The following is a 17,650-nucleotide window of genomic DNA, read 5'->3' on the forward strand; positions in this document are numbered from 1 at the left end:
GGTTATGAACATGTGTATATGTTTATATTAATATAAACATGTCTAGGTATGTACATATGACCATATGCATGTACATGTGTCTATGTAGACGAGACTATATGTTGCATAAGGATATAAGAATTATATATATATATATAGGAGAAACATGTTATGTATATGAAAGTATGTTCATGCATTATGTATATCTGTATGGCATACTATGAAGATATTATACGTACGAGTATGTATATGACTTAATTCTTCCTTGAATGATAATACATAGATGTCAGAGCATGTAAAAATGATTATTGGTAGATACCTGTACCTATGCATATGTTTTTATGTTTTTTATAAAGGTAGAACTGTATATTTAGATATTTATAAAGAAAAACACTGCTTGCATATTCAAGCATTGCAAAATATGCGTGCATGTGCATGTATCTGGTTTTATCCTACTAGCTGGCAAAGTAAATATTAGTACATAATAAAGTGATGTTATAGTTGGGTGTCAATGATGTAGGAAGGTGGAATCTGACTACATGGTTGCCCCCACTTTTTTCCTGGTGTTTTGATGGTTTTGGACTTAGTTTGGCTGGGAACCTGCTATTCAGGTCCCCAGCCTATCTGGTTTCTCTTATAAATTGATTCCATGTACCTTAGGCACCCCACAGATTGGATTCTGGGGTGCCCTTATAAGTTCCTAGTATATGGTATACTATGTACCCAGGGCATAGGTACCCCAGAGGCCTACCAGGGGCTGCAGCATGTATTATGCCACCCCTGGGAAGCCCTCCAAAATGACACCACAGGTCTGCTACTGCAGCCTGGGTAAGGTGGTGCATGCACCCCTTACTGAGATATAGGTTCACTATATCTCACCCTATCACTGCACATATACACCTATCAGTCACCCCTATGGCAGGCCTTATCAATCCTGAAGGCAGGGTGCTTGGTTGTGTGTGAGAGGGTGTCCATGCATGAGCAGAGCCCCTCTGCAGCCTTCGGAATCTCTTCTCTGGGGTTGTCTGTGGTGCAGCCTGACCATATACTCTTAAGTGCATTATAACCCAATGGTAAAGGCTAACTTTAGACTGGCTGCACGGAAACATGTCGTGTTTGGTGTCAAACACCTTGGAATCAAACCCCCACACCAGTAACTGGTGTGGGAGTATGATCCCACCCTACTAGAGGGAGAAGCATGACAGCACCGGTATACCCGGTACCAGCTAACAGAGCCCTGGCATCACAACATGGATGCTGCCAGCCACAGATACGGGTTTGGCCTCCTGCTGCTGACCGAAACTCCGGCTGTGGAGGCCTGGACAATAGGTTTCCTGCCACAGGGAGGTGTTACCACCTCCCAGACAGGCCTTAGTGGATTAGGGCTGGGTGGGAGCACTCCAAGAGTGATTTGAAGTCTGCACTGGGGGCACATTTGATGTCCCTGTGCATAGTCCAGCTCAAACCGGTTGCAGGGGCTACCAGCCCCTGCTCTGGCGTGAACTGAACAAAGGAAATGGGTGTAGCCACCCCTCTTTCCAAACCCTCCCATAGGTAGACCCCAGAGTTAGTCCAACCCCTTCCTTGGGTATAAAGAAGGAACCTCTGACTACAGGATTTTAGATTACACCTGGACGAAACTCTGCTACAGAAATCCGAGAACTTCGATGATCCACACGACTAGATGACTGAAGAATCTCCCATGGAGTAAAGGAGTTACTCCCCTGCTTGGCAGGCACCAAAGACGCATCTGACTGGTTTGCATTTCTGAAGCTCCCGCCGGACTCCGAAGTATTTGCAACACAGGACTTTCCAGAGGCTGACCCAGAGTCCCCAGCAAAGCTGAGACCTGTAGCCCTCGTGGGTACCATGGAACCAGAACCCCTGGACACCGTGCACATTTGCAAGTGCATCAGCTTCTCGACGTCCTTTGAGACTGTGCATTGGGTTACTTGTAGCCCAGACCCGAGCACCTTTTCCACTGAAGATTGCTGGCCTATACTCCACGAGTGTTCCGTGAGCCCGCGCTTTGTTTTCTCGCTCGAGGTACCTTCACGATCCCTGGTCCGTCGACTGGTGGGTCCCTGTGAAGGCAACTGTGACTTCAATTGGGCTTCCCTGGTTGCTCCAGATGTGCCCTGACTCTCCATTGCTTGGGGAGTCCCCAGGACCCTGCTGGTCTGCACCGAAGCATTTCTTCTCTTTCTACGTGGGTTGCTGTTGCCAAGGCTTGTTGTGTCCAACCCAGGCACCGACGCTGCAGCACTTGACATCCTTCCTTGGACAGCTCGAATTCAGCTCCTAGTCATCCTCGACGCCTCCTGGTCCTCGTGGCTGAAGAGTCAAGCTTCCCCTCTTCTTCACCTAAAACACCTGACATCGGTGGGCATTCGTCTATCGTGCCCCTGGTCACTGGCAAGTGACCCAGACTCTGTCCCCTCTGCTTTCAGGTTCTTCACATCTTCGATCCAGGCTTGGATCTCTTCGGACACTTCTCCTCTTCCCAGCATCAGCACTTTTCAGTCTCCTGCCATTGGAATCGACGACGCGACCCGACCCCATTTGACACCTATGTACCCGGCTTCCCTGGGTGAGGTAACACGAGTACTCCGGTGCTCCCGTGGGTGTTGGGCCTAGAACCATCTAAGTCCAAAAGGGTTTGTTCCTAGTCCACTCCTAAGTGTCCTTAACCTTTAAAATTCTAACCGCAACTTTCCCCTATAGAAGCTAAAGGGAGCTCGCGGCTGTGTTCTCACACTGCACACAGCCCCCGTGGGTCCCCTGTGTCACTATCTTGGGTGGTTCCTTGGGGTCTCAGAGATTCTACAGGCTCTAGGCCTTGTGTCTAGTCAAGTCGTGGTTCTTATACCACATTCTTAGTATGTGGTTTGGCTTGCCCCTAGGGCCTGACGTGTATTTGTGCTACTTTACTGTAATATTTGAAGTGTAACTTACGTGCTTTTGCCTCTAGCCTCATAAAGAAACTAGAGGGGTGTGTTTAGTAATAAATACATACATTTTATATATATATATACCTGGTGTGGTCTCCTTTCATTTAGGCACTCAAGAGATTATAGACTGGTAAAACAAGCTGCTTTACATTCCTCCAAGACTTAGCCTGAAGGCTGCTCTCCATAGCTACCACTAGGATAGCTTTCAATAAAGGTTGCCTTTAAACCTATCATCAATAAGGGTTGTTTGGACTTATACAAGGTGCCCACTAGAACTAGTGGAGAGCATATACCAGGCCAACTTCTCACAAATGACAGTTTGAACATAGAGTTTCAAACTAACAAAACTACTGAAATCCACTAGTTATAATAATCTGAGGTAACTCTAACTTGTGGCCTAACGTAAGCATAAGCTGCGCCCTGGTATGCACAGTGTCGTCATCAATGGCGTCATAGACCACTGTCATGAGTGATTATTAGAAATGATGTTTGTGGTTGGCAGAGATGTGCACCCGGTCCGAGCAGGAACCCCAATCCCAGTCAGGGTAAGTCACAAAAACACCTTGTCCCGTGCTCACCCTCTGGATGATGATGATGATGATGATTTTATAAATACAACAAGATTAAAACGACAATAATCTATCAAGTAGAAGCCGAGATGTAAATATTTAAAGACTAAATGCAAAAATAGAAGCCAGTAGCGCCTAAAGAGTTAATTGGTCGCGCTGGACCAGAACAAAGTCAAGAATCCAGGCAGCCTGTGATGGAGCGCAGGCCGAACACAAGACCCACGCAGGACCCACTGAGCAAAAGTACCTTGATCGCGGTCGCAACGGCGAGATGTATCCGTGATTTCCTTGTTATCATTTTATTTTTCGCTGTCTGGCACGCGTCGCGAGGGAAGGCGGTCTTTCAGGTGGTGGTTGAACTTTCAGGCGGTGGTTCAGGCTGGACCATGACTGTGACAGGCTTTGTGGGCATGTGTCAGCATCTTGAATTGGCATCTTAAGTGTACAGGGAGCTAGAGGAGTTTTCTTAGGTGGAGAGTGATGTGGGTCCATCTGGGAAGGTTCAGAATGATTCTGGCTGCTGAGTTTTGTATGATTTGAAGTCTCTTCCTGAGATGTGATGTAATTCCAAGTAAAGTGCATTGTGTTGCCTTAGTACAGACGGCTGGTGATGAGGGCTTCTGTGACAGTACGTCTGGTGGAGATTGGGAGCCACTTTAAGATAGTACGGAGGGTGAGGAAGCAAGCAGAGGAGACTGCGTGGATCTGGTTTCTCATGGTGAGTATGTTGTTGAGGATGATGTTGAGGTTTCGGGCTCGATCCTTGTGGGTGGGGTAGGGTAGGTGGGCTTGGGACCCTGGTCCAGGGGCTACCAGGAGTCATCTCAAGGTAAGGCGGTGTTTCTGAAAATCATGACTTCTGTTTTGTCCGTGTTGAGTATGAGGCAGTTGTCTTGCATCCAGTTGGCAATGCTGGTCATGCAGAGGTGGAAGTTGCCCTTCGCGGTTGAGGAGTCTTTAGATAGTGAGAAGATGAGCGTAGGAGATGATGTTGAGTCTACGGCTTAAGAAAATGCTGGTCAGGGGGGTCATGTAGGTGTTGTACAGGGTGGGGCTGAGTGATGGACCTTGAGGGACGTCACAGATGATGTTCTTGGGCTTAGGTGAGAAAAGCGGGAGGAGAACTCTGAGTTTTAACGGAGAGGAAGTAGGCGATCCATTTGAGAGCGCCATTTTGGAGGCTGATCTGGTGGAGCCTCTTGATTATGGTGTGGTGGGAGACTGTGTTGAAAGCCGCTGAGAGGTCCCGAAGGATGATGAGCTTGTGATATAATTTCAAAACCAAAGGAACTGATGGTGTTGGCAAGGGGGGGCATAAGTAATCACTGAAAAGTGTGGGGTTCAAGAGATTTTCCTGGGGCACCCCACATGACAACTGGGGCAAAGGAGGCCCCCTGACTCTTTTTCCCTAGTTTTCATGAGCCCAATTTGATGTTGGGGAGACACTTGGGCATTATTTCCAAGGGAATGGCATTAATTTGGATAGAGAGATGCCGTTTTATTTTTAAAATGTGAGGAGAGCACATTGCATAAAACCTTTGAAAGTTGAATGGAATTTGTATAGGATTTGGGCATCTGAAAGTCCTTGGTAATAAAAAGGTGTCGCAGAAAGTGTTAGGTGAGCTACTTATGCTCTACTTGAAGTAAGCGCCGTGAGCGTTGTTATTCGCAGCCTTACAGGTTATTTAATCCGACAGGGCGTAGGATCTCCTCTAGGTGCGTTCCGGTGCTTGACCGTGCAGTGTTTTACACAGTTTGTTCGACCAGCAGAGGCCGATGGGGTCCTGTGGTTGGAATTAAAATGTAGGGAATAACCCCGTCCAGCGCACTGGGGATGCATCTGCTGTGTCAGTGGGGACATCTGGGAGACTGGCACTGAGAGAGCTGGTAAATCTACCAGTGGTTAGCCATCCACCAGGGACAGTCTTTGTACGAGGAGTGCAGGTGGACTTATAATGAGGACTGTAATTGACGAAGCAGTTGAAGTGGATAACAAACTGGCCAGTCCCAAAAACCAGCGGGATCTGGGGCCATGACATCAGCGAGGTTAGTGACGAAGGGATCAAGAAGATGCCCCGATCAGTGGCTAGACCCCTGAGGAGACCGAGAAAGACCTAGCGATTGGAATGGACCTTGTCTTTTAGATCAGGATGAAAGCTGGGGCGGGATGTGGGACGTGAGCCACACCAGTATTAGGGTGACCAACTGGCATTGGTGCAAATTCAGGACGGGGAGTGTAAAAATTGAGGACAAAGGGTCAAAATTCAGGACACAAATTCAGGACAAGAGGTCAAAATTCAGGACAAAACTTCAGGACAATAGGTAAGTTTTACAGACACATCAGAGGAGGTTGTGCAATAGTATATAAGTAAGCCCAGCCATATCCAAACATATTCAACCATTTGCAAACCTATCCATCATGTATCCTTCCATCTATCATTTCACTCATCCATCCCTTCATCCATCCTTTCACCCATCTATCCATTATCCATCCATCCTTTCAATCTATCCATCTCTACTCATCCATCCACTCTTCTACCCATCCATCCATTCACTCATCCATCCAGCCATTTACCCTTTCACCCATCCAGCCATCCTTTCACTTACTCATCCATCCATCCACCCAGTCACTCATCCTTCCACCCATCCACCCTTTCAGTCATCCATCCATCCTCCCTTTCTCTCTCCATCGACCCTTTCACTTAGCCATCCTTCCTTCCTTCCATCCACCCACCCACCCATCCATCTACTCATCCATTCATGAATCCATCCGTTGACCCGATCAGTCATCCATCCTTTCTCTCATCCATTTATCCTTTCACTCCTTCACTCATCTATTCATTCTTTTGTCCATCTACCCTCCCTTTCACTCACTTATCCATACTTACATCCACCCTTTCACTCATCCGTCCATCCATTCACCCTTGCACTTATCAATTCATCAATCCATCCATCATTTCACTCCTCCATCCACCCACCCACTCACTCATCCACCTTTTCACTCATCCATCCTTTCACTCATCCATCCACCCTTTTACCCATCCAGCTACCCTTTTCCCTATCCAGCTACCCCTCCACCCATACATCCAGCTATTTACCTTTTCTCTCATCCATCCTTCCACTCACTCATCAATCCATCCATCCTCTCATTATCCATCTATTCAATCTTTCATTCATCCATTCACCCTTTCACTAATTCATCCAGCCATCCAGTCATCGCTTCACTTACTCACTCGCCCACCTTTTCATATTAATTTTGAGCTGAGCCTTTTTGAGAAGAGGCCGATCAAGAACTTCACCCTCGCTGCAGTAGCCACTCCAGGACTGGGACAGGAGCCACCCAGGGCGGAGACGGGATCCACCACAGGGGGGACAGAAGCCATCACAGGCGGGGGACGCGGGGGCGAGGGGGGACGACAGGAGCCACCAAATGGGGGGACAGGAGGCATCCCTGGGGGGGCAGGAGCCATCACAGGAGGGGGGGGCAGGAGCCATCACAGGAGGGGGAACAGGATCCACCAGAGGGTGGGCAAGCAGTATTGTAGTATCATCTTGGTCTCTTCCAGGGTGGGGTAGGGCTCCTCACCCCCTCCTGGGCAAGACAACGAGACGACAGGCTCTCTTTCTAAAATGTTTGTTTTGCCATCCCCCACTGTGATGTACAGTACTTAAAGGAGATACTCCAAGAGACTGATGCAACTGATTGTCCTCCATACTTTGTTAATCAGTGTGGGTGCGATTGTGCCATTTCTTTATTTTATTACATTATAGACTGCATTTTTGCAGAACCGAGGTTTGCTTACAATTTAGTGGCAGTAATTAAGCTCTGAAGAGAACCACGTGCTGCCTCGGGGTAATCAGGGCCGGTTCTAGGGTGTTTGGGGCCCTGGGCTGAAAGGGAATATGTGAGGCCCCTCTAAATTGCAGAGACATGACGCATTCAGGGCTGTTTGCATCTGAATAGATGCCCCTGCTCCTGAAGCTGCAGCCCCTCCCTCTGTCCCCTTCGAGCACCTCTTAGCAGCTCATCAAGGGCTGAAGGTGTGAGTGTTGCCACCCCGCTGTGCCTCTGCAATGCTGCTGGGATCTGAGCTTTGGTGCTGCATCGGAGTCTGTGACACCGACCTCAGCAGCATCGGAGTCTGTGACACCCGACCTCAGCAGCATCGGAGTCTGTGACACCCGACCTCAGCAGCATCGGAGTCTGTGACACCCGACCTCAGCAGCATCGGAGTCTGTGACACCCGACCTCAGCAGCATCGGAGTCTGTGACACCCGACCTCAGCAGCATCGGAGTCTGTGACACCGACCTCAGCAGCATCGGAGTCTGTGACACCGACCTCAGCAGCATCGGAGTCTGTGACACCGACCTCAGCAGCATCGGAGTCTGTGACACCGACCTCAGCAGCATCGGAGTCTGTGACACCCGACCTCAGCAGCATCGGAGTCTGTGACACCCGACCTCAGCAGCATCGGAGTCTGTGACACCCGACCTCAGCAGCATCGGAGTCTGTTACACCGACCTCAGCAGCATCGGAGTCTGTGACACCGACCTCAGCAGCATCGGAGTCTGTTACACCGACCTCAGCAGCATCGGAGTCTGTGACACCGACCTCAGCAGCATCGGAGTCTGTGACACCCGACCTCAGCAGCATCGGAGTCTGTGACACCCGACCTCAGCAGCATCGGAGTCTGTGACACCGACCTCAGCAGCATCGGAGTCTGTGACACCCGACCTCAGCAGCATCGGAGTCAAGAAGGAGGTGGGTGGAAACGACGGAACATCCGCTTTAGGGTGGTGGGACCAGTGCGGGGTTAAAATTACGGACAAATGCCGTCCGTTAAAGAATCCTTCACGGACAACGGACAGACGGCCGAAATTACGGACTGTCCATGCAATTTACAGACGGTTGGTCACCCTAACCAGTGCCTGAGCTTCTGTGGAGAACTGTGTTTTCAACAAGAAACATTGCTCAAATATCCGCTGTAACGATACAGGAGCGGAGTACGAGCTGACCCCTCCTTGCTCCAAAGAACACCATGCTCAGGAGAGGTCTGTACCAAGAAAGGGGTGGGGCAAGACACAGACCAATTGCTGAAGGGAATGCTAAATTATTAACCTCAGGCCAGAAGGCATAACAATGTATGCAGGGAGGCTTGGCACATCATATTATATAGAAGTGGAGAGGCGACTATAGCCGGTAGTCAATTTAGACATACAAGTAGTACAAGAGATTCATGGCTGCGTCTCCTTTGCAAAAGTATAATAAAGCAGGCTGAACACCTCATTATCCGAGGCCTCTGAGTATCTGTTGTACTTGTATGTCTAAATTGACTACCGGCTATAGCTGCCTCTCCACTTCTACATAATATGATGCGCCGAGGTGGGCAACACACTGTTGTAACTTACTGTCTGTGACATTATCAGGTAGTGCGGCTTTGTAATCCCTGGCTGCTTCCCTTTCTTGTTCAGACTTGGCATACAACCATGCTGTTGGACAGTAGCTAGAATTCAGGTAGACAAAAGGAGGGAAATGTGTGCCGAAAATAGAATGGCCTTATTTGAACTTTGACCTAATATGTATAAATACTGCTGCACTTCTTATAATTCTTACAATAATTTGAATACACATGAATATCATAAACAATCTTATAATGTGAAAGACTAAGGGGTTCATCACGACACTCTTGCAGGAAAGGAACCGCTTGACCCTAGGTCGGCAGTTCTGACATTCCAATTTGGATGCGACTGCCCATAGGGCGGTTGGAAACATCCATTCTATAATAGAAGCTTGTGTGGTGGGCGGAATAGACCTGCAGCGCAAGCTTCCATTGTAGAATGGAGGTTTGCAAACATCCCTGCACAGTGTGTAGGAATGTTGAGGGGGCATGGAAGAGGGCCAGGGGGAAGGGGGCCCTGCTAGGGACCCCCAATGTCACTTTCCGACAGCCTTTCCATGTCAGAAAGGCCGAAATAGAATGGCTGTCGGAAACTGACATCATAATCCTGATGTTTGAACCGCCATCATTAAGGTATTATGCTGTCATTCCAATGCACAGACGTGCTCCTTGAGCCCATCAGAAGTACTGCGGATGGTCCCTCCAATCGATGCCTTCGCATGCCGCATTGTAACACGGCAGGCGGATCGCAGGGGGGTATGTCAGTGGGTCCGACGCCGACGTACCGTCGGTTTCTGACCCACCAGCATCATAATTAGACCCTAAGTATCGAGTGTGCATTCTGACTTCAGGATATAAGACGGGGCTCTGTATACGCCGCCTGCAGAAGAGTGAATCTGTGACAAATCTCTGACAATTCTGTCTCGGTCCAAACATTCCCCTCCTACCCTCGCCCCGTCACAGCATAACTACCTAAGATTATTTTTTAGTTGAGAGAACATACCCACGGTGGGAGAGTCTGGGCGAGCTGAGTTGTGGCCTTCTTTAGTAGTTTGGATCGTCTCCGGCTTCAAGACGTTCCCCAAAGAATCATTAACAAGCAAGCTCCTCACAGCGCTCTTTAGAGGGAGGGGACCTGTCCCTGCGACTTTAGCTTTCAGGAAAGAGTTCACTATGCTGTAGATTCCCCCCAAGGCCTGTGGTGACCGTGTAATTCTCTCAGCAATGTCTATTAATTTGGCTTTTCATGTGACTAAGGCAAGTCCTGGTACTTTCAGGGAAGCACTCCAAACAGTCTTCACTGACAATACTAGTCGTTGGGCAAGGTACCTCGTGTCAGCCCATAGAACACTGTGCCTGCCAGCTGATTTTCCAACGGACACTCAACTGACAACAGCCAGCTTAAAAAAACCTGCTAAAAAAGCAGAGAAAGATAGCCATCAGAGCCATTCATGGCGCAGAGGGCCTAGTCCACTCATACAAAGCTACTCCATGCCAACCATACCTGAAAGCAGGTCTAGGCAGACAAGCTCTTGAGAATGTTTTGAAGACCAGGCTTCTAACTTTACAAATACAGGCCTACAGGGCACACTGGAATACACCACCAACAGGAAACAGTGGATGGCGTTTGTGCCAATATCACACAGAATCCGCAGAGCACGTCATATGCTGTTGCCCAGTTTTGTTAAGCTCGATGCGCCTATATCCAAGAACTATGTTCATCCCAAAAAATATAAGAACATGCAGGGAGGCTCTAATGTTTATTGTGGGGCCCGGCCTCGTGGCGTGGACCTCCATGACCATTAGCACCCCAACCCAACTCATGCACCACCCCTGATCCCTGGTTATAGCCGCCCGACCTCCCCACCCCGTAGCCACCGAAGACCCCCGGCCACCATGTCCCGATGTTCCGATGACCGGCCCGGGGCCCCAGCGAAACCTAGACCTTAAACGCGCCATGCCGGCCGAGGGAGAGGGAACCCCCCCAAGCAAGACAGGGAGGAGTAGTCTCTGTCACACCTCTGACCTCCTCTCAATAGAGGGTTTTGATCGCCCTCCGGGCCCCCAGGGAGCTGGCTCCCCGCATGCTGGGTGTCTGGAGTCCCTCCCGGCCCAACTTGAAAGGATCAAAGAGCCGAGCGGCGGGAAATCCCAACACACCACCCCCAGACGCCAAGACCCCTCTCTGTGAGGACGCCGGACTTCAAAGAGAAGAAGGCGTATAACAGGGGGTGCTGAGGGAACTGGGGCAGAGAGACCTGGAACAACGAGAGCCCTGCGGACCTGGTCGCGGCTCGACGAAACCAGAAAGAAGGACGCTACCTGATCCTTGGAAACCATCTGAGCCCTGCTGATGTCGTCACGGCTCCCGAGAACACTAACAACACCGGAGCCCTGCTGAGAGACTCGCGGCTCCCCCCAGGCCCTAAAACCATCGGAGCCTGCTGAGAGACTCGCGGCTCCCACCAACTCAAGACCGGCTGGGCCTGCCGAGTAAATCGCGGCTCCCCGAAGATCACCCGATCGAGAGTTCCTTCCCGCCAGAGCCCTGCGGACGTGGTCGCGGCTCAAGAATATACTGGTCCGGCTGGACCCGAGACTGTACCGTGTCCCCCAGCTCGAGGATTGAGAGCTGTGCGAAGGATACTCGGCATTGACTCTGAACCTAGAACTGTCCCGCTACCCCAACCCCCCTGTGAAGGAATTACCAAGCTTGTTGTATCGACCGAAGACTACCTTGCGGATCATAAAGATCCAAAGAATCTTAGATAAAGATCTCCGTCTACTGAAACCTACTGTGTGGTGTCCCTTTGTCAAGTAGTGCAAGCTCAGCGCGTGCGATCCTGAAGTACGAGACCCCTTCCTGAAAGGACCTCCCCGCCGGTGCTCGGCCTACTTCTGGGAGAGCTGGGTCACGGGGTGGTCAGGAACGTGTTCTGTAACCCCCCTGGGATCGCCCCTTCCATCATTTATCTATACCACCACAGTGCCAGTGGAGCTTGCACGAGTTGGGAAGTTCTTTGCGGTAGCAGGAAAGACTCTATGCCAAACGCAAGAACAAAAGACAATAGTAAAATAACACACTAGCCAGACATCTCCTGCCGGTGTGCATCACAACTCTACTATCATTATTGTATCACTTTGCATTATGGGTAACCTTTTAGATGCACTTATAACATTGCACTGATTTACGACGTAAAAGCCATCAGCTGTCTTTCATAATCCTTTTGATTACTGTATCACTTTGCAATGTAAAAGTCATCAGCTGTTTTACAATCCTTTTAGATTTCCTCTTTCTAACCCAACCAAACATTTTTTTTGCTTCTTTTAAAATTATGAACGTAATATGTATCGCATTTGTAAATGATTTTAAGTAATCATACAATAAAGAATTTACATCCCGTCCTCTGCCACCATCATAATCATGCCTGGCTTTGAGGCAGCTCAAGTTCTTTCATATAAGGGCTGTTTGGGCCAAAAAAGGACTCTTCATGAGGGGAGGGGAGGGGAGGGGAGGAACGCTCTTTTAAATCAACTAATGTGGAGAGGAAAGGATCTGTGAAGGAGGAGGCGCTCAGTGGTTCGTCTCCCTGAGCCACAGAATCCAGCTCCAGACCTGCATTTGGGTCGCTCGGAGTGCGCCTCAGCCGAGCAGTGACAGGAAGTAGAGTTGTAAGCCCTTGAGGGATACGTGGAAACAAGTGGTACCAGGACTGAAGCGGAACGAACGTGAATCGTTTCAGGAGATCAAATCTGTTGGATGACGCACCCAAAATAATCCCTCATCACTTCTGATCAATCAGCATTAGTACAGAGCGCCACTGTCACCCATGGGGGTATCTGGGCACTGGGGTGCGAGGTCTCCATTATGTCAGCTACCCCTGAGACAGGCCTTGAACAAACGGCGGGAACAGGAAAGAAACAGGCAGAAAAACACAAACAGAGGACAGAAAAATAAGCAATCAGAAAAGGCAAAACAGGGCAGAAAAACTAGCAGAAAAGGCATAGCAGAGGAGGGCAAAATAAAGGGAAGCAGGTAGAGAGGCAGCAGAGGGTAGCAGACTGCGGGCAAGTGGACAGGAGAAATGTTGCAGGGGGACAAGGCACGAGGACCTGCTAAATGGGTTCGCACTGGGGCCTCCATTGAGTAGGTCCTGGGGAGGGCGGGCCAGTGGGTGGCGGGAGGAGGGAAACGGTGCAAAGATGGAAACGGCAGGAAGAGGGTGGGAAAATAAGCAGAAAAAAGGCACACTAGAGGGCAGAAAACAAGCAGGAAAGGTAACAAAGACCACAAGAGGGCAAAACAGAGGGCAGGAAACTAGCAAAAAGGCAAAACAGGGAAGAAGAACGAGCAGAAAAGGGAAAACAGGGAAGAAAAACAAGCAGAAAATGGCAAAATAGAGGGCAGAAAAATGAGCAGAAAGAGCAAAACAAAGTAGAAGAGGGTAAAACAGAGCGGAAAATCAGCAGAGGAGGCCAAACCAAAGGCAAAACAGAGGGCAGAACAACTAGCAGAAAAGACTAAATGGAGAGTAGAAAATGGGTAGAAAAGGCAAAAACAGAGCAGAAGAGGGCAAAACCAAGAGCAGAAAAACAAGCAGAAAAGGCAAAGCGGAGGGCAGAAAAACGAGCAGGAAAGGCAAAACAGATGGCAGGAAGACAAGCAGAAAAAGGCAAAACAGACGGCAGAAAAACAAGCAGAAATGACAAAACAGAGCAGAAGATTGCAAAACCAAGGGCAGAAAAACAAGCAGAAAAAGGAAAAACAGGAAGCAGAAAATGAGCAGTATAGGGGCTAAACAGAGGGCAGAAAAACAATCAGAAAAGACAAAACAGAGCAAGAAACAAGCAGAGGAAGCATAAACAGAAGGTAGAAAAAAAGCAGAAAAGCCAAACCATAGGGCTGAAAAACAAGCAGAAAGCAAAATAGAGAAGGAGAGGGCACAACAGAGTCCAGAAAAAAAGCAGACAGGCATAACAGAGCAGAAGATGTCAAAACAGAAGGCAGAAAACCAACAAGCAGAAAGGGCAAGAGGGCAGAAAAACAAGCTAGAAAGGCAAAACTGAGGGCAGAAAAATAAGCAGAAAAAGCAAAACAGAGCAGAGGAGGGCAAAACAGAGGGCAGAAAAAAAAGCAGGAAAGGCAAAACACATGGCATAAAAACAAGCAGAAAAGGGCAAAACAGAGGGCAGAAAAACAAGCAGGAAAGGCAAAACAGAGGGCATAAAAACAAGCAGAAAAGGGCAAAACAGAGGGCAGAAAAACAAGCAGGAAAGGCAAAACAGAGGTCAGAAAAAAGTGCAAGAAAGGTAAACAGAGGGCAGAAAAAAAGAGCAGAAAAGGGAAAACAGAGGGCAGAAAAAAAGAGCAGCAAAGGGAAAACAGAGGGCAGAAAAAGAGCAGAAAAGTCAAATCAGAGGGTAGAAAAATGAGCAGAAAATGTGGAGCAGAGAAGGGCAAGACATAGGGCAGAAAAAACAAGAAGTAAAGGCTAAACAGAGGGCAGAAAAACAAGTAGGAAATGCAAACCAGAGGGCAGAGAAAAGGCAAAAGAGAGGGTAGGAAAACAAGCAGAAATGGTAAAAACTGAGCTGAAGAGGGCAAAACAGAGGGCAGAAAAATTAGCAAAAAAGGCAAAACGGAGCAGAAGATGGCTAAACCAAGGGCAGAAAAACAAACAGAAAAAGCAAAAACAGCAGAAAAAGTGCAAAACAGATGGAAGAAAAACAATCAGAGCAAGAAACAAGCAGAAGAAGCATAAATAGAGAGCTGAAAAAGCAGAGAGTGCAAACCATAGGGCTGAAAAACAAGCAAAGGAGAGAAGCAGAGGGCAAAACAGAGGCCAGAAAAAAACAGAGGCATAACAGACCAGAAGATGTCAAAACAGAAGGCAGAAAAATTAGCATAAAGGGCAAAAGGGCAGAAAAACAAACCGTAAAAGCAAAACTAAGGGCAGAAAAACATGCAGAAAAAGCAAAACAGAGCAGAGGAGGGCACAACAAAGGGAAAAAATGAGCAGAGAAGAGCAAAACAGCAGAAAAAGACAAGACAGAGGGCTGAAAAACAAGCAGGAAAGGCAAAACAGCAGAACAGGGCAAAACAGAGGGCAGAAAAACAAGCAGAAGAAGGCAAAACAGAGGGCAGAATATCAAGCACGAAAGGCAAAACAGATGGCCGAATAACAAGAAGAAAAAGGCAAAATGGAGGTCTGAAAAACTAGCAAAAAAGCTAAAGCAGAGAAGAAGAGGGAAAAACCAAGGACAGGAAAATGAGCAGGAAAGTAAAGCGGAAGGCAGAAAAAGAGCAGAAAGGCAAAACAGCGAAGAAGAGGGCAAAACAGAGGCCAAAAAAAAAGCAGACAGGCATACAGAGCAGAAGATGTCAAAACAGAAGGCAGAAAAACGAGCATGGGCAAGAGGGCAGAAAAACAAGCAGGAAAGACAAAACTGAGCACAGAAAAAGTCAGGGGACTGAAAAACAAGCAGAAAAGCAAAACAGAGAAGTAGAGGGCAAAACAGAGGCCAGAAAAAAGCAGACGGGCATAATAGAGCAGGAGATGTCAAAATAGAGGGCAGAAAAACGAGCAGGAAGGGCAGGTGGGCAGAAAAACAAGCAGTTAAGGCCAAACTGATGGCAGAAGAACCAGCAGAGAAAGCAAAACAGAGTAGAAGAGGTCAAAACAAAGGGCAAATAAACGAGCAGAGAAGGGGAAAACAGGGCAGAAAAAGATCAATAAAAGGGAAAACCGAGGGCACAAACACAAGCAGAAAAAGGAAAAACAGCAGAAGAGGGCATGACAGAGGGCAGAAAAACAAGCAGAAAACGGCAAAACAGCGGACAGTAAATCGAGCAGGAAAGGCAAAATAGAGCAGAAGAGGACAAAACCAAGGACAGAAAAATTAGCAGAAAAGGCAAAACAAGCAATAAGCAGAGGAGACACAACGGAGGGCAGCAGGTAGACTGGCAACAGAGGGTAGCAGACTGTGGGCAAGCTGCAAAAGAGAACTGTCGCAGAGGGCGCAGGCACGCAAGGACCTGCGGAAGCTGCAAACTCTGTACACATGACTAACATCTGTGAGGGCAGACAAACTCGACTGGAGCCAGCCAGCGAAAGGTTCAAGTCGCTCAATATGCATAGAGGACTGCATGTCATAAGGCAACTGGTCTGTGAAAACATTCATATCTCAAGAAAGATCACCGTCAGCTCTACGCCTCTCAACTCTGACATACTAAGAGCCCGATTACTAGCCGAGCAGAGCCTTACCTCGGGAGGAACACGGATTATGTCTGGTCCAGTCTTAAGACAACATTTGGCCCACGCCCCCCAAAGACCCAAATATACAGTTCTAGAGAAGAGGCCCCTTCACAGACACACTGGACAATCAGATGTGATGACTACTTGCTCACCTGAAGAGGGGCCTTCCCGTTGCCACATCTGGCCACTGTTCCCAGGCAGATCGTCTTCTATAAACCTCGGTCTAACCTCACTCTTCACAGCCAGAAGATCTGCAGAGAAGCCATTACTCCCCTCTGCCCACGGACAGTTCTGGTCAGCGGGTGGTGTATATCCATCACCAGTTCTGTACTTGGAGCCCGGGTTGTACTGAAGGTAATGTGAAGGGACCGGTCTTCCCTTCTTGCGTTTCTCTTCACACTCTCTGTGGTTCTCCTCCTCATCCACTGCTATAATCTCAGATTTAACAGATGCAGACTCCAAGAGGGCTCCATCGATCTCTGCTTGGTCGGCATGGTTCCCGTGGTTCCTCGCACCCTGTTTCTCCTCAACCTGTGTCTGCGCCTCAGATTTCACGCCCACAGGCTCCGTGGAGGAACAATCAATCCTCGCGCTTCCCTCAAAGTTTTGGCAAACTCTCAAAGATGGACCATTCCTGTCTTCATTGATTTCTCCATGGTTCTCAGCCACTGATATCAGTCAGAAAAGAAACAAAGTCATGAGTCATTTGAGTTATGGGTTTAGGTAAAGTCTAGAACAGTTAAGAGCTTTGAGCTGGGGCTGCAAACACTGGATTTAATTCAATATACCAAGGTGAAGTGTACTCTGGACAAGAGCCAGGGACTGATTCTGTTGAGGTGTACTGAGATCACAAGAATCAGAGCACAGATAATGAAGCCACATTCAAAGGTGTATGTTGCAAGTTTCTTGTATTTGTATAAGGTTTACTGAATGCTTCAGCAGACATTTACCTTCACTTGTAATGAATACTTTCATATAAAGTCTGTAAGGCTACCGATTCTCAGCATGGGCACATGTTCAGACACTCATTTACTTTATTGGGTACAAATATTCCATGTTATATTTTGGGTACTAGTTTCAACCTTTACACCCCTACAGAGAGACACCACCTGACGGGGACTTCTCCACCAGAACACCACGGAGCATAAACACCCCTACAGAGAGACAACACCTGACGGGGACTTCCCCACCAGAACACCACGGAGCATAAACACCCCTACAGAGAGACACCACCTGGCGGGGACTTCCCCACCAGAACACCACGGAGCATAAACACCCCTACAGAGAGACACCACCTGGCGGGGACTTCCCCACCAGAACACCACGGAGCATAAACACCCCTACAGAGAGACACCACCTGACGGGGACTTCCCCACCAGAACACCACGGAGCATAAACACCCCTACAGAGAGACACCACCTGGCGGGGACTTCCCCACCAGAACACCACGGAGCATAAACACCCCTACAGAGAGACACCACCTGGCGGGGACTTC

The 17,650-nt window shown here is 48.6% G+C and overlaps 1 protein-coding gene across 1 annotated transcript in view; it reads right to left on the reverse strand.

Moving 5' to 3' along the window:
- LOC146829866 (uncharacterized) overlaps positions 1 to 17,650 on the reverse strand; it is a 90,631-nt gene that overhangs the window by 8,398 nt on the left and 64,583 nt on the right. Inside the window, exon 3 of the mRNA XM_085608526.1 lies at positions 16,308 to 16,823. Within this exon, the coding sequence (XP_085464652.1) occupies positions 16,308 to 16,823 (516 nt within the window). The remainder of the gene's footprint in view (positions 1 to 16,307; positions 16,824 to 17,650) is intronic.

The sequence above is a fragment of the Triturus cristatus genome, chromosome 5_2 (genome assembly GCF_964204655.1).
Source record: "Triturus cristatus chromosome 5_2, aTriCri1.1, whole genome shotgun sequence".
NCBI lineage: Eukaryota > Metazoa > Chordata > Amphibia > Caudata > Salamandridae > Triturus > Triturus cristatus.